Source organism: Scyliorhinus torazame, chromosome 18, assembly GCF_047496885.1.
Source record: "Scyliorhinus torazame isolate Kashiwa2021f chromosome 18, sScyTor2.1, whole genome shotgun sequence".
In the NCBI taxonomy this organism is placed as follows: domain Eukaryota; kingdom Metazoa; phylum Chordata; class Chondrichthyes; order Carcharhiniformes; family Scyliorhinidae; genus Scyliorhinus; species Scyliorhinus torazame.
The window spans coordinates 139519241-139543705 of NC_092724.1; the positions used below are offsets into that span (position 1 = coordinate 139519241).

At 47.1% G+C, this 24465-nt stretch overlaps 1 protein-coding gene across 1 annotated transcript in view; it reads left to right on the top strand.

Moving 5' to 3' along the window:
- Positions 1-5368: 5368 nt before the first annotated feature.
- Positions 5369-24465, top strand: part of fscn2b (fascin actin-bundling protein 2b, retinal) — a 66976-nt gene continuing 47879 nt past the window's right edge. Inside the window, exon 1 of the mRNA XM_072483471.1 lies at positions 5369-6900. Within this exon, the coding sequence (XP_072339572.1) occupies positions 6078-6900 (823 nt within the window). The 5' untranslated portion in view covers positions 5369-6077. The remainder of the gene's footprint in view (positions 6901-24465) is intronic.

Here is a 24465-nt window from a genome sequence, read left to right on the forward strand (position 1 = left end):
CGGGGAATTAATCGTCAGGAGGGGGGGGGGGGGGGGGCTAGGGTAGTATAGAGTAGGGGGTTAAATAGGCGGGCCTTGGAGAGTCGGATGTCGGCGGCTGTTTTTTTTTGATTACCGTTCTTTGTACTCGATTGTTTTTTTGTACTGTGGTTGTTTGTTCTGCCAAAAATACCTGATTAAAAATTGTTTGTTAAAAAAAAAGATCATGGGCGGGATTCTCCGACCCCCCGCCGTGAATCCCGCCCCTGCCAGTTGCCGAATTCTCCGGCACCGGATATTCGGCGGGGGCGGGTATTGCGCCGCGCCGGTCGGCGGCCCCCCCCCCGGGCGATTCTCCGGCCCGCGATGGCCCGAAGTCCCGCTGCTGGAATGCCTGTCCCACCGGCGAGAATCAAACCACCTCTCTTACCGGTGGGACTAGGCGGCGCAGACGGGCTCCTGGGTCCTGGGGGGGGTGCGGGGCGATCTGGCCCCACGGGGTACCCCCACGGTGGCCTGGCCTGTGATCGGGGCCCACCGATCCGCGGGCGGGCCTGTGCCGTGGGGGCATTCTTTTCCCTTCACCATGGCCGACACGTAAGAACCCCCCCCCACGCATGCGCGGGGTTGACGTCAGCAGCCGCTGACACTCCCGCGCATGCGCGGACTTCCGCCGGCCGGCGAAGTCCTTTCGGCCCCGGCTAGCGTGGCGGCAAAGGCCTTTCCCGCCGGCCGGAGGCGCGCCAACCACTCCGGCGCGGGCCTAGCCCCTCAAGGTGAGGGCTTGGCCCCTAAAGGTGCGGAGAAATCCGCACCTTTGGGGCGGCCCGACGCCGGAGTGGTTCCCACCACTCCATCCCGCCGGGACCCCCCGCCCCGCCGGGTAGTAGAGAATCCCGGCCCATGTCTTGGTGCAAGTTAGAATATGGGCATCAGAATTCTGCACGAATCCTAAGTTTACGGAGGATACAAGATGGGAAGGCCAGTCAGAGGGTGTTTTAGAGTAGTCGAATCGAGAGGTCACAGTGGCATGAATGAGGATTTCTGCAGCAACTAAACTGAGGCAAAGGCAGAAATGGCCGATGTGGAGAGGTGGAAGTCGGCTGTCTTGGTGATGAGGGGGATGTGGAGTGGACACTCATTCACCATCTCTTAATATCCTTGCGTAACAAACATCTATCAATATCAGGTTTGAAATTTTGAATTCACCTAACCTAAATAACTTCTTGAGGGAGAGTGTTCCAATTTTCCAATATTCTTATTTACCAACTTGAATTGTTCAGGTTCACTGCAAGTGATCTTTCACGATAATCAGATGAATTTTCAGTGCAGCTTTTAGAGTCGTATCCTAGCTCTGCAGTCTGTGTGTTCATGTTCATTACTGTAATGTATTTATGGATTAGTGTATGTATGTCATAGCTGATTTTACTACAGCTATTCCATTAAGAGACTATTCGTGTACATCGGCACTCAATTCTAATGGTTCTTTATCCTGCAAACATCCGACAAATGAATGATTAAATATCTGAAATAACCTTGAGAATAAATGGTTGCAAATCATCTCGTGTATTAGCGATAACAAATATACAGCTCAAAGACCCAATCTAAAGCCATGCAGTCCCTCCTTATTACCATGAGATACCTCTGCCACAGCACAGGGCTGCGATACTTTTGTTACTGTGGCCCACTATGTGTCAGCAGCATGATCAGGGATGTGGAGGGTAGAGGAGAGAAGGAAATTCCAAAATAAAAACCATGCACAGTATTCCCAACTCATACTGTTAGATTCGAGGCTCCAGAGGAAGCTTTCATATTTTTTATTTATTTTGGACTGAAATGGTTATTCGAATGGGCCAAAAGGCATCATATGCTCTTTACTAAAATACTGGCTGAAATGCTCCGGCAGTTGGGATTTGCTTTTCCCAGCGGCAACGCATTCCCGCCTGCGGGGTTTCCCGGCGACGTGGGGTGGCTTCAATGGGAAATCCCATTGACAAGCGGCTGGGAGACAGAATCAGCACAGGGCTAAATCGCTGGCTTTGAAAGCGGACCAAGGCAGGCCAGCAGCACGGTTCAATTCCCGTAACAGCCTCCCCGAACAGGCGCCGGGATGTGGCGACTGGGGGCTTTTCACAGTAACTTCATTTGAAGCCGACTTGTGACAATAAGCGATTTACATTACATCAATGGGTTGAAAATTAGGCAGGTTCTGCAATGTGTGGGTGATCCACCCCTCCGAGTTACCACCCAGGCAGTGAGGGTGAAAATGATCCCCTTTATGTTCTTGTCATGGGATGAGTGAGTAGGCCCAAATATTATTCTCCTTGATGATCTTGTCACTTGCCAATCTGAGTTTTAACTAGATATATTCAGCAGTCAAATTGAAGTCCCTCATTTAATCCATGGACCGCACTGAATTAGCCGATAGAGCTTGCATTAATATAACGCTTTTCACGATCCTGGACACTTCACCATTTAAAACTGGCCTAAGTACTTTTTAATGACTACATTGTTGTCCTCCTGCTGCTGAATGCATGTTCAGCTGTGTATTGTTAAAAGGGGGCGTTAGCTGAAGCAGGAGTTTGAAACTGACACTGCTACAGTCAATCCAGCTTTATCTGCTCACTGGCATCATGATCTGCCTACTCTGCATATGTCCGTCACAGACTCCTCGTGCTGGCACTCCTGACCTACCCAAAATGATGCCCGGCACAACCTGCACCAGAAATGTGAATGCATGGTACAGAGCCAGAGATCACTGCACTTACATTTCCACATCATGAAACATGGATGTTTAACAACTGGAAAAATAAAGACTGTGTTTTTAAAAAATTGAACTTTAGGAAATCAGAGGACAGAAGAAAGGGAAACATTGAACTCAAAGTGAGATAGCTGGCATTATTAAACCGCAGTAACGATTCAATCCACACAATGGAATAGAACACCACTTTCTACTCCAGCCCCCCCTCTCAGAAATGGAATACGCCATTATCACAAGTACCCCAAACCACAAGCCAGGAGTGATAAAATTCATCTTTATTCAAACTGGCAGACTAAAGCATTAGCTATGATAGAGGTTAGAACCTGAAAGTACAGAAATGGAAAATGAACATTTTTACTATTTATGTCACAAGATCAGAAGGCAAGTAAATTGAAAATCTGCAGATAGATGGAAAACAGTGATATTCAGTGTGTGAAAGGCCATTTGTCTGCGACGAATGCAATAAATAGTCTTTCTCCCTCTCTCTAATCTGGAGAGTGGACTTGTATTTCTCTATTATGTCTATCATTTGTGTCCCTCTTTAAAAAGTCTGTCTTTCCCTTTGTTTTCAGATCAATGGGTGATCTCACAAGGCAGTTCAATGGTGCATGTTGATGGTTGAAGAATGACAGTAGAATGACTCAATTGCAATGAAGCTGAAAGAAACTAAATATATAGAGTATCCTTTGCAACTCAAAGTATCACCATACTACCATGAGCCTGAACACTAATACTGAATTTTATGAATGTTTAAAATATCCACGATGATTTCCTCCTTGGAGCACAAAATAGCAGGTGGTTTGGTGTTTAAATCCTTTTCAATGGCTGTTAATAGTTCGGAGCTGAAAGCAGAGTTGATATCGATATCACATTCATGGGTGCGATCAACCGGCCACGTCCCGCCGGAATCAGAGTGGGACGCGGCCAGTGAATGCCGAGAGAGACCTCTTCCGGGATTCCCGACGGGCAGTACGCCTCGCCAGATCTAACCAGATCTCACGGGATGTCGCGATCTTGGTCCCAGTGTCACACAGTGAAGTGGGTTTAAGAACCAACCTAATCGTGCTGACGGTGGATCGAACTGGCTACCAGCATCGCCCAGCCTCCCCAAGGAAATCTCAGCCAGGCGCCGTTTAGCACTGGTCCACACAAACATGGACATGCCAGAAAGGCACCTGAGGGGTCTCCCAGGCCATTGGCGGCCCCTGGATGGTCAGGGAAGTGTGGCACCCTGGCTCTCCCCTGGCACCTGAGCACCTTGGCACTGCCAGGCTGGCACATTGTCACTGCCACCCTAGCCTTGCCAAGATGCCTGGGTGGCACTGCCAGGGGCACTACAAAGATGGCAGTGCCAGGGTGCCAAGGTTCAGCTCCTGAGGGGGGCCATGGCAATGAAAGAAATCGGGAGGGAGGGCGGGTATGAGGTGTGGGGGTTGGTGAAGGGCAAGTATGAAGATGCCTCGGAAGGTTAGGAGGGTGCGTGCCCTGAAGGAGGCCCCGGAAGTGGGCATGGGGAGGCCTGAAAAGGGGGGCCCTCAATGACCACACAGCAGGGTGTCACTTGGGCGGGGGGGGAGGGGGGGAAGGGGGGGGGTGTCGTGTAATGACCATGTATGTTGGGGGTGACATTGCCCATGTATGGAGGGAGTGTGGGGAACCCTCAAGCTCACTTAGAGATCGGGACACCTTTTCAATATGGTGGCCTCTGATCTCTGAAGAATCGGTCTGGCCAACGAGCTTAGTTCCCCAGTGATAAAAATAATTCTAGGAGGCTAGCCCAGAGAGAAACTCCCCAGGGTTCGGAAAAACGTGGTTAGAATGTTGTGGGGAACTCGCTGACAGAGCCAAGAAGAAACTCCCAGCCAAACCAGCCTGAAATGTCACTTTCAAACCTTTCCGTCAAATAGAACATAGAACATAGAAAAATACAGCACAGAACAGGTCCTTCGGCCCAGATGTTGTGCCGAACCTTTAGCCTAGATTGAGAACAAATTAATCTACACCCCATCATTCTACCGTAATCCATGTACCTATCCAATAGCCGCTTGAAGGTCCCTAATGCTTCCGACTCAACTACTTCCACAGGCAGTGCATTCCATGCCCCCACTACTCTCTGGGTAAAATCTTGCCTCACAACTTGCTATAAATATGCAGTTGGTTTTACACAAAAATTTGTTTGGTGTTTGTTATCCGTTGCAAGCATGCATCATTTTGGAGACTTTCAATCTGCTTTGATAGGCATGGGAATTAAAATTTCACATAAACACAGTAACATGCAGAAACACAGAGCATATTCTGCCAAATTCTTTAATTGAGTATCTATCATGTCTCTCGTTATGAGTTAATCTTCTGCTTTTTTTCGTGTGTAAAGTGTCTTTCCCCAGGGAAAAGAACAACTGATAACTGATGAGTTGTGGGGACAGTGCAGATGGAGGAAGGTATTTTGGAGTAAGACAGGATCAATGGATTATAACCGAGAAATTGAGGCCCTGGGATAATGGCAAAGAGGATTAAACAGTAAAACTGGAGAAGGTTGTAGGTGACCGGGAAGGGGGATGGGGGGGAGAAGGAATCAGAGAACAGAGTAACTCGAGACTCCTGCAAAAAAAAGAAAGAGGACACCGCGACAACTCAACTGCAGGAAAGGCTATCATATGTCGCCTGGTTTTTCACCTGAAATACCGCACAAGAATTCCGAGGCACAGGTAGCGGGCGAGCAAAGCGGAGGGATGTATTTGAGAGACTGGGCACGCTGGTGTACAAAGGTGAACTGAAAAATGAAGAAAGGACTTTAAAGCCAACAAAGTAAGTCTGAAGAAACATATCCACTCGAATGCGAGGGAAGAGAACACACAAAAGGACCAGTGTTTCACATAAAACCCCCTTTGTTGTGCCAGCAAGCTCTGCTATTAATTACAAAGCACTGGCAGTTTATTAAAATCTCTGAGCCTATAATCCTCGGCATGAACAATTAGAGCAGACTGCATCCGAGACGAGCACTTTTTTCACAAAAAGTCGACGTGTACAAAAGCCAACCTGGAGCACGGAGTCTTCATAACATGACAATTACTTTCTGAGGTACCCTTTGAATAATTGCAATTAAAGGCTTTGTAAAGTATTGTAGATGAGCTAAGAGGTCAGGGAACCAGTTAGGCATTTAAGCTGACGTCATTGACTGCTTCTCTAGGATTTAGGTGTTTTAGCTATTTGGTCCACTTTAAAGCTCTCAGGAGCAGATCAAAAAAGTGCCTGTATTGTTTGGGGTTCTGAGCTCTCACAACACAAAAGCCATTTGAAAATCTCACAGCGAGAAGGAGACTAACCTGAACGAAAAGAAATGCCTACTAACGGAACCCACCAAGCTTTAAAGATCCAATTTGGCTTAATCAATTGTAGCAATAAGTACCTGACAGCAGAAGCTTTCGGTTTCAAAGTCAACGCGTCTGGCGTCAGCCTGAAAAAGAAGCAAATCTGGGTGCTGGAACAAGACGATGGCAACAACACTGTGGTCTTTTTCAAGAGCCACCTTGGGCGCTACCTGTTGGCTAATAAGGATGGCAACGTGTCATGTGAGGCAGAGAAACCTGACGTTGACTGCAGGTTCACGGTTATTGCACATGCCGATGGCAGATGGACTCTGCAGTCTGAACCTCACAAGCGCTACTTTGGTGGAGCTGAAGATCGTCTTTCGTGTTTCGCACAGACCATTACCGAGTCAGAACTTTGGTCCATCCACCTGGCCAGCCACCCTCAAGCCAACCTCCTGAGCATCAGCCGAAAAAGGTATGCCCACCTCTCAGTCCAAGAAGATGAGTTGTCGGCTGACAGCAACATTCCTTGGGGCGTGGATGCCCTCATCACCATGATCTATCAAGATAAGAAGTACAGCATCCAAACTTGTGACAATAGGTTTCTCAGAAACGATGGAAAGCTGATTAAGAAGCGTGATCAGGGCACTGGCTACACTTTGGAATTTAAAGCTGGGAAGATCGCCTTCAAGGATCATGAGGGAAAATACCTGAGTGCAATGGGGCCAACCGGTAGTCTAAGGTCTGGACGGAATTCGAAGCCTGGCAAAGACGACCTCTTTGATTTGGAGCAGAGTCATCCTCAGGTGGTTTTACGGGCCTCTAATGGCCGCCTGGTGTCCATTAGACAAGGTGAGGTACTTTACAGGTTTACTTAAAATACAGTTTAAAAACTAAGATTTAGAAGGGCACATTACTCTTACAATTTATTGAGACTTGTGCTGTGAACGGCCTTACTTACTAAGCACTCATTGCAGTCTAAGAGGAGTAAAATAAGAAATCCCTCCTCCTGGGAGGCAATAGAAATGTTTCTGACAACACCTCAAGGAGATGGAGTCATTTAATTTCAATTAAATAACTTAAAAGGTGATGCAATGAACTTTGCTAAATAAAATGTTACAGGCCTATGCAAGTAAACTCGTTAAATTACATTAGATACTATGGTGTTGTAACAAGTGCATGATGAGATAGCTTGGAATCCTGTATACTGGAGAATCATGGGTGTTGAATGCCCAATTCTCCAATGAAGTGGGGAAGGTGTAAAGCCGACAGTGTGTCCTCCCTTTCTAATGTTCATATACAAAAAATAGTGACTGAGACAAGGTTTTGGAGTGGGGGGGGGGATGCTAATTCCTGTGGAGACAGACCACAGCATTGGCACCTTCACGGTCACCTGGTTGTACCGGTTGTTTCAGGAAATTAACATTGTGCATAATTTAGTAAAGACTTCTGCAATGAAAATAGTGAGTCATTGAAAGCCTTGACTGCTCTCCTCTGAGCCCTAGCAGCAGGTTCCCCTCCTGAACCAACTTCAATGTTACAAAAGATTAGGCTGAAAATATATAGGAACAGCATAGGTGCTGAAATGTGACCAACTGAGACTTCTGTTCCTGCCAAATTTCCTGGGCGCAGGGGCAGTCCTCTTCGTTATTACAGCAATGGCAGGGAACCCACCTAGAGCTTTCACCACAGAAGAAAGATCAGAAAATACTATGGAGGTGTGAAAGGACAAGGATTGCTTGGGAACCTCTGGAAAATCCTATGATGCTGACCATTTGGGAAAAAAATCTCAATCTTTTCTTCAGGTCCTACTTGGTCCTCTAGTGAACTCCACTTCTGCCATTCGGGTGATAGTCTCACCAAGTGTATTTCCATCAACCCTATGCTGAATTATTCAAGGGAGCGTGGGGATTCCTGACGTAGATAGGCCTTAATCTCTGTTATGCCGATGGTCTTGTTTGAACCTCCACTTGTTCCAAATTATCCTGGAAACCACTGTGCAGGGCTTCAGCCCTCCATATCTGGGCAGCACCCTAATTTGCAGTCCTCCCTGTACATTCTCGGCTGATAGGGCTATGGATTTTTATCCTCTTTAAGGCAGTGGAAGTAACGTGGATTTAACTCTGGAATGAACTTTGTGGTATTTATCACCCAAACTATTGTCACACTGGTAGACATTCTCATCTCTTTCTAATCGCATGTCTTTGAGCTCCGACTGGTGACATTTCAGTGTAAACATGAGGCATACTGATTTAATACTCTGCCTTTGTAGTTTGGTCTAGGAGGACTGCACACTTACACATTAAACACTTGCACGCCTTGTACAATGCAATCAAATGCAAAATTAAGTTCCTTCTACTCTGGCTCAACAAAGTGCCTCAGCTCCAACTTAGCGGAACATTCCAACAGCACAAGTAGGACTTGTCTTCCAGGTTATACTGTCAGTCAGTGCCAAGTACGTTAGGGACAGTGCAGTGCTGTATTCACTTCACGGGTAGGCTTGTCGAGGCTGTCCAGATCATCTGATACAGTTCAGTGAAGTGTGCGCACAGAATAAACAGTCACTTATGTTGGAGTGAGATTCTGAAAATGCTTCCCCAAAAATATCAAACCCAGGTCCTGAGTACTGTGAGCCAGCAGTGCTAACCACTGTGCCACCGCGCTACCCGGTTTTCCCATTTTTTTTTAACCCGCTACAGACACCCACTCTCGTTCTTGCAGGTTAAAATTCACCCCCCCCCAATAGAGCGTGAAAGTAACCCTAATGATCTCGGCCAGGATAATAATAGTAATCTTTATTAGTGTCACAAGTAGGCTTACATTAACACTGCAATGCAGTTACTGTGAAAAACCCCTAGTTGCCACATTCCAGCGCCTGTTCGGATACACTGAGGAGAATTCAGAATGTCAAATTCACCTAACAAGCACGCCTTTCAGACTTGTGGGAGGAAACTGGAGCCCCCGGAGGAAACCCATGCAGACACAGGGAGAACGTGCAGACTCCGCACAGAGAGTAACCCAAGCCGGGAATTGAACCTGGGACCCTGGCGCTGTGAAGCAGCAGTGCTAATCACTGTGTTAGGGGTCGACAATTGATTTCATAATTCTGCACAAGCAAGAGAAAGTTCTGTCAGGGTCCCCACTCTGTTGCGGTAGAAAGTGCTCTGCAGTTGAAGCAGATTGTTGTGGAGAAGAAGGTGGGCTTTATTAGGGATGAAACTGTATTGCACTTAATCTGGGAGTGCTTGATGTTGATACTGGTTGCATATAACATAAAGGTAGTATGTTCTAAACAGTGACATCCACTAACTTATTGTACATATTTTTTGCATTGTTTTAACGTGGAAAGTGAATTGAACATTACCGATGGACTCTTTTGCTAACCATTTGCATTTCAAGCTGTAAGCTGTCCTGAGAACATAATCGTAGCCAGATCCAATTGTGCTCCAATTTCATAGACACAGGGAGGACAAATGTAGTATTCATACTGCCATCCTAATGAAGCCACTCCACACAGCAAACCTACTTTTTAAAAACATAGAACCATAGAATTCCTACAGTGTAGAAGGAGGCCATTCAGCCCATCGAGTCTGCACCCTACTGGACCCACTTCTCTGCCCTATCTCCGTAACCCCACCTAACCCGCATATCTTTGGACAGTGGGAGCTCTGCCCTATCTCCATAACCCCACCTAACCCGCATATCTTTGGACAGTGGGAGGAAACAGAATGATAAACTCTCCATTTAACAAATTGGTGTTCACCGCCGGTCCTGCAAATCAGATTCGTGGGGCACAGCCCTCGGTGAAAAAGATTAGTAAAATAACTCTGCAGGCAATTTGAAAAGTTAAGCGAAAGGTAAATTGGAAGAAAGCTTTCTATTAAACACAAGCTCCTTGCAGCTTCTGAGATGTTTCAACCTTAATTTTACAAGCCTGTTTTTTTAAATTGAGAAGTCGGATTGACAGTCTATAATGAGACAGTCACCTTTTATTTTCTCAAGTTCCTGAAAAGAAGCCAAAATTATTTTTTCAGAAATATTTTTTGTTATGATGTCAGCTTTTATCCATTTGCCTCTGTGCCTTTTGATGTGGCAATGTTACTGATTAAAACTTTCCATGATCTTTCAACATTGACAAATAAATCTGAACACAGGCAATGAGTGCAGCTATTCTTGGTTGCCTTCTGATTGTGGAAAATATGTCAAACTCACTGACTTGTTACGCTCTAGGTGTAACATAAGCGGCTTCCTTGTGGTGCAATTGACAAAGGAAGGTTCAGACGTGGAGATAACTTCAACACGTTTATTAAACTATTTACACTTCTATTACTCGGGTTCGACACTACTGCTAATCCTACTATAGCTACCCAGACTGACTAACCAGTTGCTGCAATCCACGTGGTGGGTGTAATATTGAATCAACCCTGTCTCTGTACTCACTGACTATCTCCACTGGAAAGAGGCAGATCATGTGTGTGGTGTCCTTTATATATGGGTTGGTGTAATGCCCCCCTGTGGTCGTGTCACCTCCTTGTGTATCGTGAATGTCTATTGGTCGTGTCCTATCTACTTGATCTAATGGTTGAGTGTGTGTGTGTGATGTCTCTTGTGCTCCCTCTAGTGTCTAGCTAGCCTACATGTATTTGCATTGATGCACATCACCACACTCACCATGAGGTTATTCCCAGAATCCATTGCCGCCATCTCTTCAACACTTCCAAACTCATAGGGCAGAATTCTCCGTTTGGGAGACAAGGGTCTCTCTTCTGGTTCGACTTTCTCACTCCTGACGTGGATCTCTTTTGGGGGGGGGGGGTGTTTGTGTGTGTGTGTGGGGGGGGGGGGGGGGAGGGAAATGCTCTCCTTATTTAGGAGTCGCTAGGAAGGTCTTTTTATTTAGGGGGTCACTGGCGGGGTTCTTTTTATTTAGAATCATAGAATTTACAGTGCAGAAGGAGGCCATTCTGCCATCGAGTCTGCACCGGCCCATAGAAAGAACATCCGACTAAAGCCCAAGCTTGCATCTCATTCCTGTAACAAAGTACCCCCACCTAACCTTTTGGACATTAAGGGACAATTTACCATGGCCAATCCACCTCGCCTGCACATCTCTGGACTGTGGGAGGAAACCAGAGACACCCTGAGGAAACTCATGCAGACACGGGGAGAAAGTGTAAATTCCGCACAGTCACCTGAGGTCAGAATTGAACCCGGGACCCTGGAGCTGTGCTAACCACTGTGCCACCATGTTGTGCCATCGCCATTTTAGGAGGTCTCTGTGGGGGGATCTCTTTATTTAGGGGGTCTCTGTGGGGGAGGAAGGGGGTGGGGTGGGGATGGAATGGGCAGGTCTTGCATTGTGAAGGGGGAGAATGGCCCTCGGATGGACGTTAGGGGCAACTCCCTTAAATAGTTGAGGCTTAGGCCCACCACAAAGTCCACCGTGTCAGGGCCACACTTGTCAGGACTAGTAGTGATTCTCGCCCATGTGATTCCCGGCCCAGAGGACCGGAGAATCACATGGGCCCGGAGAATATGACACGCGGCCCGCTAACTGGATGCTAATGGGCCTTAATCACCCCGGAGCATTGGAAACGGATCAGCGCCGGCCCGTTTTCTTCACTACGCTGGACTCTCCACCTCATCCGTAACTCTGCTACCAGCGGCACGAAGTGGAGAATTTCACCCGTAAAACGTTCTTGTAAATCTGACATCCTGTCCTCTTTCAAGAGGTTCAGCTTTTGCAGCAGTTCGACATGTCAGCCAACAGTTAAGAAAGCTTAGATATTGCCTGCAAGCAACATCTAACCATTGATTATCACATTTACCCATTCATTAACAAATCTCACCTTTCTCTTTTGGAATCTTATTATTGTTGCAGTACCCCACTAGTCATTGCCTGCCATTTGGAAAAATACCCTTTTATTCCCACTCTTTGTTTCCTGTCCACCAAACAGTTTTCTATCCATCTCAGTACACTACACTGAATCCCATGGGCTTTAGTTTTACACATTAATCTCTGATGTGGGACTGTGTTGAAAGCCTTCTAAAAGTCTAAAGAAACCATATCCACTGGCTCCCCCTCATCAACTCTACCAGTTATCCTCGAAGAATTCCAGTAGATTTGTCAAGTATGGTTTCCCTTTCGTAAATCTTTCTGTGTTGCACCATTCTACAAGTGAAGCTTGAACCTACTGCTTCCTAATTAATAATAATAATCACTTATTGTCAGAAGTACGCTTCAATGAAGTTACTGTGAAAAGCCCTAGTTGCCACATTCCGGCGCCTGTTCGGGGAGGCCGGTACGGGAATTGAACCCGCGCTGCTGGCATTGTTCTGCATTACAAGCCAGCTGTTTAGCCAACTGTGCTAAACCAGCCTCTAGAGCTGCCCATGTTACAATCTGCACAAATTCAGACGTTTAATTTCATTCTAGTTGATGGTTCCACACTTACGCAGGTCAAAAAACATTCTCCATGATTGGGCTAGATTCTCCGTTCCCCCAGCCGCGTGTTTCTTGGTGTCGCGCCTTTCACTGGTAGTGGGATTCTCTACTCCTGTCGTTTGCCAATGGGATATCCCGTTGAAACAGCCCACGTCGCCGGGAAATCTGGTGGGAGAATCCCGCCACTAGCAAACAACCGGAGAATACCACCCAAATTCACAAGTGCTCACCTGGGCCCCACAAAGAAAGATTAGGACCCGGATCAGCTGGTTTAGCACAGTGGGCTAAACAGCTGGCTTGTAATGCAGAACAAGGTCAGCAGTGCGGGTTCAATTCCTGTACCGGCCTCCCCGAACAGGCGCCGGAATGTGGCGACTAGGGGCTTTTCTCAGTAACTTAATTGAAGCCTACTTGTGACAATAAGCGATTATTATTTCTTCCGTGGACTTGACCTCCACTCCATCCACCGATCAAGTGAGAGACCCCCCCCCCCCCCCCCCCCCCACCGGGCGGTTCTGGCAGACGCTCCCGCCTTTTGCCTGGTCTCTTCAGATGGACTCTGAGCCAGGGCCATATGATTTTTCGCTGCCTCTCACTCAGATCAACTGGGAAGTTGTCCAGTGAGATTTAAATGAAGCCCAAAAATTGCAGTACCTGTGACTCATTTATACAGAAGCAAGTGAGTTTCTAACTCAAACATTGGCCCAGAGGCAAAATCAAGGTAATTGCTACTCTGTTTTCTTGCTTGTAACAAATATATAATCCAGTTTCCTTTCCTCCCATAGTTTTCCTTAATCTTCTCTAATAAATTCCTGTGTGGCACCTTGTCAAGGGCTTTATTAAATGTATTCAATATTCACTACATTTCCTTCATGTTACCTTCTCAAAGAATTAAGGTATGGCAAGTACTATCATCCTTTTTGAAATCCATGTTGGCTACATCTAACTAGTTTCTCTTTATCTCGATACACAATCATTTCATCTTTAATTAAAGACTCTGATATTTTCCCTAACACAGACTCTGACATTTTCGCTACACAGATGTTAAGCCAAGTGGCCTGTTCGTAGCTCTGTTTTATCCTTATTTTGAAACACTAGTTAGGATTCCAGCTGATGTTGCAGCTGTACAGTCAGCTCGCAGAGTGGAAACCTGGTTCAATATTCCATAACTTTTCTTTTATGTTTAGCGATGTGGATGAACAAAGTCACAGGACTGCCAATTGACTTTGAATAAAATAATAAAGCATTTATTAAATAACAGAAGTTGAACTATAATGCACTACTCCATCACCCCCACGACACCTTTGCAGGCATAATAATAACCTTTATTAGTGTCACAAGTAGGCTTACATTAAAACTGCAACAAGGTTACTGTGAAAAGCCACATTCCGGCACCTGTTCGGGTACACAGAGAGGGAATTCAGAATGTCCAAACCAACTAACAGCACGTCTTTCAGGACTTGTGGGAGGAAATCAGAGCACCCGGAGGAAACCCACGCAGACACAAGGAAAATGTGCAGATCCGCACAGACAGTGACCCAAGCCGGAATCAATCCTGGGACCCTGGTGCTGTGAAGCACCAGCCACTGTGCTACTGTGCCGCCCACTACTGTGCTGCCCGCCTGCGTATACACAGATTTATAAGGATTAATCAAGTTAAAAAATATCTTATATTTTCATGTTCTCAGTAAGTATACAGTCCATGTAAACCAATCGGGGGAATGTGGTCAGACACACCACACTCTGAAACCAAGTGGCAGGTGCCACCCAAAACAGCATGAATGGATTTCTCATCAAATCCCCCCAGATGCTTGTCACGCTATGCGTCAACTGGTCTCACTGGAACTCTGACTCCCACACGAGGGTTTCCAAACGTCACTCTCGAAAAACCCACCTTAGAATCTTCTCCCAAACAGTGCTTTCTGTCGGATGCCTTCACCAAGAATCCACTTCCAGAATTTCAATCTCTCCTTTCGGTATTCCTCTGCCTTGGATTGCCACATGCATTCAAACTTCCATACATTCTCTCAGGTACGCAGCCATGCCAACAGAACACTGCTGCTTCAGAGGCTATATTAAAAAGTCACCTTGTCCTGTTCAACTTCTTCTGGTTCCAATTGAAAGTTAAACTCGAATGTTGTTTCTAATCTAGGATGCCCCTGGTTGCTAAGCAACAACCTACTTTCCCTTCAAAACCCGTTTACTTTCACATTGTAAACTCTTTAATTACAATGCAGGCACATTATGACCAAAAAGTGACCAAAACCCACAGGCACCTTTGTTTAACATGAACTAACTAATGTTTTAACCTTCATTTCATAGAATCCCCATAGTGCAGAAGGAAGCCATTAGGCCCTTCGAGTCTGCACTGACCCTCTGGAAGAGCACCCTGCCTATGCCCAAGCCCCCCACCCTATCCCCGTAACATCACTTAACCTTTTGGATTCTATGGGGCAATTTAGCATGGTGCTTAGCCAATCCATCTAACCTGCACATGTTTGGGCTGTGGGATGAAACCGGAGCACCTGGAGGACATCTACGCAGTCATGGAGGGAATGTGCAAACCCTGCACAATCACCCAAGGGTGGAATTGAACCCAGGTCCCTGGTGTGAGGCAGAAGACCTAACCACTTTTCCACTGTGCTGCCCCATACAAAAACTCAAAATGAAACTTACTTAAAGCTATACCTTGTTTCTAATATGCACAAATACAAATATAGATGACTTCAAACCACCTCTGTTTCCTGACAAACTTGGCTGCCCCAGTTTTATAAATATCCATGCTCAACAGAGCGCTGAAATAATTTCTAGGCCTCACTAATTGACTCCCTCATCTTCCCTCAGGATCCTAAGATGTCTCACATGTCTTCCCTTAGCTTAACTATCTTATCTAAAAATTCCCTTCAACGCATCACGTTTGTCATCCCATTCTCAACCACTTCAAGAGTCACCGCCTCTCCAATCATCTTTAGCAAAGTCCAAAGTAAGTCTTAAAAACACAATCCTCCCCTCCCAGAGCATCCATTTTACTTTTAATAATTCAATTTTTACCTGTAAGGTAGCATACTGTTTCTTTGGTTCTCCTTTGAAAGAAATTCTCTTTTTCTTTCAATCTTAACTATCCTCTTAACTTATCTCCTTTAATTTCTCCATTATATATTTGTTACTATTATTCATACTGACCTCATAGGCCCTCCTCAATTTTCAATAGGTTCTAACCTTTTTACTTATCTCTGACATTTTAAAACGACGAGTGATTTCTTTCATTTATAATGGCATATCCCAATGCATAAAAATAGCCAGTTGTTGCTCTACAAATCGCTCTGCTAAGCTCTGTAACTTTGCTGTGGCAGCTCACTCTTCACCTTGTTAAGGTTTGCCCTAACCCATGTCCTGACCTTTTCCCTTTCACTAGTAATTAGCACATAAGGGTAGTGCTTTGCTTCAAATTATGCTACAATTATCTTGACAAATGATATTTTATTGAAAAGATCAACCAAACTAAGTATACATTTTTTTAAATGGAAGTCTGAGCTAAAACCAGCAAATATTGGAATACCCAATAGGCCAGATAGAATCTGTAAAATGAAACAGCAGACGGGGACAGTGCAAGAGTTTTACACTCAAAACATTGATCCATTCTCTCCTAACGTACACCGACTCTACTGTGGTGTATTCCCAGCACTTTCATTTTTTCCCCCAGGTCAACGGATATCCTTTACCTTCAATTCTAACATGAAGACGCTATAGTATATGCTGGGGAGGGCAGTGATCAACTGGGCAAACAGTGATTGTGGGCCAACAGCACCATTTTCCTCCTGGCAAGAAATATTGGCAGGGTGGGGGCTCAGTGGGGCAAGTGAAGAGTGTGGCATGGGCAAATGGGGCAACATATTGCAGCAACACGGAAATTTATTGAGCATATCCTGACAGCAGGAAGATGAATTAATCTTTCTCTGCCATAAGCCTATCCGTGTCAGTTACCAACTAGGGTGCCAAGCTGGGCACCCTGGCACTGCCAGGATAGAACTGCCATGGTGCCCAGCGATATTGCCAGGGTGCCACCCTGCCCTGTCCCTGACCACACGGCGTTCTCCAATGGCCTGGGAGGCCCACCAGGTGCTATTATGCCTGGCCCCAGGGAGTCCTGGGCGCCGGGTGAATCTGTCATCTGGGTATTTAAATGGGCCATTCGGTTAGTTTAAATATTCAGATCAGGATCTCGCCTAGTGAGGGCAAGATCGAGTCGGGTGACCCGCGATTGGCATGGTGTCCGGCACCGAGCCCCATGCGTGGGTCTCCTGTTTGCGCCCAGTGCAATAGAGTCGCTGAATTGCACCCTGAGTTGCTGAGATTTTAGTTCCAGATTCAATAATTGAATTTAAATTCCACCGTGGTGAGATTTGAACCTGTATCCCTCGAGCATTAGCCTGGATGTCCGGATTACAAATTCAGTGACATAACCACTACGCCACCATCATTGCAGTGACAGGGGGCAGGTAATAAGTGGGAAGATCTCCTCTTGGAAAGTTGTCCACCTCCCTTATATATACCTCCTACTGCTCCGAATAAACAGTCACTTTGAGCTTGAGTGAATGAATCAAATGCCGACACGATCCAGGAACTCACAGATGCAGCAAGATTGTCACAGCATGGATCACAACTGCTCTGTCATTATAATGCTCTTAAACTGCACAAAATATAAAACTGTACAGGTATAATGCACAGGAGTCCATTCGTCCTGCTGTATTGCATGTTATACAGAAAAGTTGGAAAGCATTTATCGAATACTAATTGTAATTCTCAACTTGCATATCCTCACTTCCTCTCACCAACTTTCCCTAAAATGCCTCTATTCCTCATATTCCCGTTGTTTAGCTGGGAAAGCTAATGGCATTTGGGGACTGCCGTCAAAATATTAAATGTGTTTCCTCAATCCTGAGCTCGCTGTAAGGAGTTCATTTGATAGGGGTCCTGGATGAGAGAACAGGCTAACAGCTGAATAAGCTCCCATTCCTTGTGAGTGTGATGAAGGTATATTTGAATGGACTTTTGCACTTTTTTTTCCATTTTGTTTTAAAAGATTCATGTGATGGCATGTCACAGGGATAATTCTTGTTGGTTCTTGCTTTTATGCCTTCACATTGTTCCCTTGGAGAAAGGAATGAAGCACCGGAAAGGTTTACAGACTGATTAACAGTCTTACAGGCTGTGGTAGAAACAATCCTTCTTCTGTATCCACTGTTGCAATAGTTGGTAAGATATACACTGTAAATTCTCCAGCCCAGGATTCTGGGGATCAAGTCATTTCTGGATTTTGGAACTTTCTGGACTGTAGATTGATGTCAAGATGCCTAACCACAAGTGTGTTAACCGATAAACACCATGAGCACAATTTTCCTATCCCGTTGCACGATCTCGTTGTGCTGGGAGCATCACAGTAGAAACCCGAAACAGACTTTGGCCGGGCGCAAAACTGTGCATAAGTCACCCGACCCATGGTGCCTAGCATGATCTGGCTCATTTAAATATGCATGGTTGTTTGAGGCTGCATTCTTCCGACGCCCAGGAGTCACCGGCAAAGCTTCACCAGGGCGCCAATTAGTACTGGCCTCCACAAGCGGAGACCGGACGTCATGGTCAATCCAGGTTGGTATTGCCAGGATGTCCAGATGCCAGACTGGCATTGACAGACTGCCAAGTTGGCACTGCCAAATATCGGGCCATGCCCATGAAAGGGGGGTGAACGGTATGAAGGTGGGGAGGGTGAAGGGGGGGCTATGAAGGACCGTCATAAAGGTTGGGGGGGGGGGTGTTTAGAAGAATGGCACCCCATAGATATATAAATATTTACCCGAAACACGGTGGCATAATGGTTAGCACTGCTGCCTCACGACGCCAAGGTCCCAGGATCGATCACGGCTCTGGGTCACTGTCCGTGTGGAATTTGCACATTCTCCCCGTGTTTGCGTGGGATTCACCCCCACAACCCAAAGATGTGCAGGGTAGGTGGATTGGCCACGCTGAATTGCCCCTTAATTGGAAAAAAATGAATTGGATACTCTAAATTTATAAAACAATATTTACCCAAGGCATAAAACACTGATAAAACATTCTTCTTTCCTCTTCCCATCCCTGAAGTGCGTGGGGCTGACAAAACACCGTGCTTATATTTATTTTTATTAATTTATTTTTTCAATTTAGTGGACCCAATTTTCTTTTTCCCAATTAAGGGGCGATTTAGCGTGGCCAATTCACCAATCTGCACATCTTTTTGGGTTGTGGAGGTGAGACCCACAGAGCCAAGAGGAGAATGTGCAAACTCCACGTGGACAGTGGCCTGGGGCCGGGATCGAACCTGGGTCCTCGGCGCTGTGAGGCAGTAGTGTTAACCACTGCACCTCCCTACCGCCCGAAGTACGTGTTTATATCTGCATCCAGAACTGTTTTTTTCCTGAAACTGGTCGCTAGCCTGTTGCCAATGGCTATAACTTATGGGGTGCCACTCCACAACAAGCAAGGCAGACTAGAAAACTCTCGCACTCTTTCCACCTGCCAAGATGTATTTGTTATGAACAGGGTGAGGGGCGAACTGAAACCCTTACTATCCATAATTAGTGTGTTTTGTGGAAAGGAAGGTGTGTATGTTTTTCAACCCCCTGAGTGGATGGTCATTTTTTAAATAATCAACAGCATTCCTTAATTTAATAAAGTGGATTATTTATTCACACATTCTCCCAGAAAGTTTAAATGCTTTGTGACTCACACACACTCAATAAAGATACATTTCAAGAGGATAGTGTACTTTGACGAGTTGTAAACAAAAGTTTATAGTGTACATATTTGGCTCATGTAGGGACAGCACTCTGCAGGCCCATTGCAGGCGGTTCGACTCCCAAAGGTTAGTCTAGGTGGTTCCAAGCTGGAATTATATATCAGGATTATTGCAGAATTCCTGCAAAGAGATGGGGCGAAATTCTCCCCCAACGGCGCGATGTCCGCCAACTGGCGCCCAAAACGGCGCCAATCAGACGGGCATCGCACCGCCCCAAAGGTGCGGAATGCTCCACATCTTTGGGGCCGAGCCCCAACATTTAAGGGCTAGGCCGGCGCCAGAGGGATTTCCGCCCCGCCAGATGGCGGAAACGGCCTTTGTTGCCCCGCCAGCTGCCGCGGAAATGACATCCCCGGGCGGCGCATGCGCGGGAGTGTCAGCGGCCACTGACAGTTTCCCGCACATGCGCAGTGGGGAGAGTCTCTTCCGCCTCCGCCATGGTGGAGGCCGTTGCGGAGGCGGAAGGGAAAGAGTGCCCCCACGGCACAGGCCCGCCCGCGGATCGGTGGGCCCCGATCGCGGGCCAGGCCACCGTGGGGGCACCCCCCCGGGGTCAGATCGCCCCGCGCTCCCCCCAGGACCCCGGAGCCCGCCCACGCCGCCTTGTCCCGCCGGTAAATACCTACTTTAATTTACGCCGGCGGGACAGGCAATTTCTCAGCGGGACTTCGGCCCATCCGGGCCGGAGAATTGAGCAGGGGGGCCCGCCAACCGGTGCGGCCCGATTCCCGCCCCCGCCTAATCTCCGGTACCGGAGACTTCGGCAACCGGCAGGGGCGGGATTCACGGCGGCCAACGGCCATTCTCCGACCCGCTGGGGGGTCGGAGAATGCCGCCCATGGTGTTTACCCGAAGATCTCAAAATAGTTCATTCTAGTTATTTTTATCAGGAATTCAGGAATACAGATTGAATTTGAATAAGAACCAGACTGGAAGACTTTTAAGATGTAGCAATCTCCCGGTTTAAGAAGGCTTGGGTCCTTGCTTTTTATTTGCTGCTGATGCCCTATAGCTGAAGTTTTGTATCGACTGACTAGTTTCTCTCTGGTTCTTGGAATAAAATAATTTGTGATCTGAAGTTAGTTTCACTCACACGATCAACTGCTATTGTCTACCCAGAATGGGTTGGAACTCTGAAGCCATTGCTACACAATTGGAATTAATGGTCATTCACACCTACTTATGATGAACTGGTTTCTGCAGCTCCCCTTTGTTAAATATCAGCTTAGAAATTGTGGGTTTAGGAGTATATAGATTTAAAGTTTTGAGTAAAAGCAAATGAGTTTCATCTTGGTATGCCCATAAAAGGGAGAGACACACCCACGGTTTCTCAATTAGGAACACTGAGGAGACTTGAAGCAGAAATTACAAAAGTCACCTGACTTCAATGATCTTAACCACCCATTAATGTCCACTTGTAAATAAAATACATTCCAGGAAATTATGTACATTTTTCTTTCATGTGATGTGGATATCGCATTTGTTGCCCAGTCCATAATTACCCATGAACTGAGCGTCTTGCTAGGCTAAAAGCAAATTTCTGTGGATGCTGGAATCTGATACGAAAAGAGAAAATGCTGGAAAATGTCAGCAGGTCTGGCAGCATTTGTAAGGAGAGAAAAGAGTCGTGATGACCCTTTGTCAAAGCTAAAAGGCATAGAAAACCCGGTGGTGGTGATGGCCCTCAGGGTGTGGGGACAGTGGCGGCAGCACTTGGGGCTGGCAGGGGTGTCGGTTTGGGCACCGATTTGTTGGAATCTCCGGTTTGCTCCAGGGGAGCTGGATGGGGGGTTTCAGGAGTGGCAGCGGGCGGGGACTGAGCGGTTTGGGGATCTGTTCATCGACGGCAGCTTTCTGGATAAGGTGGTGTCAAGAACAGGGGTAGGGGAGGGGAAGGTGTCGGAAATTTACAAGGAACTGCTGGACTGGGAGAGAGCCCCGATAGGAGTAGTGAAGTGCAAGTGGGAGGAAGAGTTGGGTCGGGAGCTGGAGGCTGGGCTGTGGGAGATTGCCCTGAGGCGAGTGAATGCAACCTCGTCGTGCACTAGGCTTAGCATTATTCAGTTTAAGGTGGACCACAGGGCACATTTGATGAGCAGGTTTTTTGAAGGGGTGGAGGATAGGTCTGGGCGGTGCGCAGGTTGGCCTGCGAATCATGACCACATGTTTTGGGCGTGTCCGGAGCTAGGGGGATTCTGGCAGGGGTTTGCTGATGTTATGTTGGAGGTCCTGAAGAGGAAGGTGGTCCTGGGTCCAGAATTGGTGATCTTGGGTGTGTCAGAAGACCCAGGAGTCCAGGGGGGCGAGAGAGGCTGATGTCTTGGCTTTTGCCTTCCTGGTAGCCCGAAGACGGATATTGTTAGAATGGAGGGTCTCGGGGCCCCGGAACCGGGGGGGGGGGGTGAATGACTTGGCAGAGTTTCTCAGGCTGGAAAAGATAAAAATCGCCATGAGGGGGTTTGTGGAGTGGTTTGCCTGGAGGTGGCAGCCGTTTAACAACTGCTTTGAGAAAAGTTGAGATGTCAGCAGTGAAGTGGGGGGGGGGGGGGGGGCGCGGGGGGGGGGGGGGGTTAAAAGGGGGAGGCTGGGGAGTTGGGAAATGTGGGGGCGGGTTGGTGGAGTATTTTGTTGAGTTGGTTACTTACAGCTCTGTTGGGTTGATTTGGTTTGTGATTACGTTTGTTGTGATAATATATATGCCTCAATAAAAAAATGTTCAAAACAAAAGGAATCCCAGAAACGAGCCCCCAATTTTGTTACCGACGCCAGCCCCCAACAGTGGCTAAGATGCTGGACCAAAACCACAACATTTTTTTTTTAAGTCTGTGTGGAAAGATTGATTCGCTCCAGGAATACTGCGTCAGAAATAGGGCTTGGTTAGTTTTACAAGCAAAACTTTATTAAAACAACAGAAAAACAATATTTAAACTTCTAAACTTCAAAACTAACATGAATAGCTTACACATATCTCTTAATCCTAACACACAATTTCCTATTAAACAGCACGTAAAATGAACATACAGCTCTCAACTCCACTTACACAGGCAGGCAACAATGATACTTGCATTTACAGAGCATGGGCTGGATTCTCCACACCCCAACACCAAAATTGTGGCCGGCGCGGGGGCGGAGAATCCATTTCCCCGCACGGAATCCAGACCGGCGCCGGTTCCCCGATTCTGCGGGCCCCGAAAAATGGCGTACTCAGAGCCCCTGACCGACTGAAATCCTGATGGCATGGATCTAATGTGATCCTGCTGGTTGGGATACTAGCGTGGCAGCGGCGGACTCAGTACGCGGCCGCCCTGGTCAGTGGCTGGCCGATCGGAGGGCAGGGGGGGCCTTATGCACGGCCGGCAAATGTTTGGGCGGGCGGTCAGGGTCAGGCGCACAGCCGATTGGGGGTGGTCTATTTTTAGTGTCCAACTCTGCGGTATGAGCAAGCACAGCCTCCGACCCGGGGGCCCATATCTGCAGCAAAAGCTGCTAGCTTTACGCCGGGTCTCTGCTATCCCTCTGCAGGGCTAGGAATATGTGGCCATTTCACGCCGGTTTTTCTGGCATGAAAGTTCACAGTTTTGATGATGGCGTGGAGATATAATCCCCAAAACAGAGAATCCAGGCCCATATTCCTGCTGTTAATGCAGTTCCTTCAGACTCCTTTCCGAAATCCTGTCTCTGTGCCAGCTTTTCATGACCTCTCCCCGTCACTTTCCAAATCCTTCTCCCCCACCTGTTCGAAAAGGATTCTCCGTCTAGTACCTCAAACAAAGGTTCTGTCCTAGGGAGTCCAGGCTTGAACTCATCATCATCCCTATCTCAACTTTTGATTTCCCACTCCCATTTACATAAAAGAGGCCATAAGACTCTGCAACAGGCTAATGGCTGGTCAGATTGGAGTGCCCTGGAGAACAATGTATCTTGAGTGTATCACGCTGGCTGAACAGGGGTATCCTGTTTATTCCCATTGACGAATTTAAGACAAAATGGGACAATGCAACTCAGGCCTGGTGTGGGCGTATACTTCTGACTCAGTGCTAGCAGTTTTACCCACAGTCTATTAACCCCTACATTACCCACTCCATCTTCGACTTCGATCCAATTTCCTAACATCTCGCTATTGTGATAAGCCCCACCAGCAATAATGGCCTTCATGCCCCGCGCCGGCAGGAACATGCAAACGGTTCCTTTGCATTAATTTGAATGCGATTAACAGGCTGGTAGCCAAATCTCCCCCCCCCCCCCACCCCCTCTCGTTATGCTCCACCCCTCCAAGCCGGGAGTTACACAAGTGTGATTTGGTGCAGGCATTTACAAATGGGGTCCTGGCACCATGGCCTTTGAAGGGGAGCAAGAAGGTAATGTGCCATTTTCATTGTCTTCAGAAGTATAGTCAAGGAGATGAACATGGCCATGTCCAAGCGCTGGACCACCAGGTGTTGGGACTCCTCATTGCACTTCTTAGCTGCACATCTCCACAGCAGAGTAAGCAGGGAATTAACAGAGCTAACCCCACACAAAGGACACAAACACTGGTGGGTGCTGAAACCCTCACTGGCACACAGCCCCTCACAAAGTAACAGCCTCATGAGTGAGACTATCAGCTAACCCACACAGAATCATACAGTGTAGAAGAGATCCATGAGCCCATCGAGTGCACATCGACACATGAAAAACACCTGACCTACCTACCTAAGTCCATTTACCAGCACTTGGCCCCTAACCTTGAACGTTATGACGTGCCAAGTACTCATCCAGGTAATTTTTAAAGGATGTGAGGCAACCCACCTCTACCGCCCTCCCAGGCGGTGCATTGCAGATCGTCACCACCCTCTGGGTAAAAACACTTTTCCTCATATCCCCCAAACCTTCTGCCCTCACCTTGAACTTGTGTCCCTTCATGACTGACCCTTCAACTAAGGGGAACAACTGCTCCCTATCCATCCTGTCCTTGCCCCTCAATCTTGTACACATTGATCAGATCGCCCCTCAGTCTTCTCTGCTCCAAAGAACACAACCCAAGCCTATCCAATCTCTCCTTTCTTCATAACTTAAATGTTCCATCTCAGGCAACATCCTGGTGAATCTCCTCTGCATCCCCTCGAGTGCAATCACACCCTTCCTGCAAACAGCACTC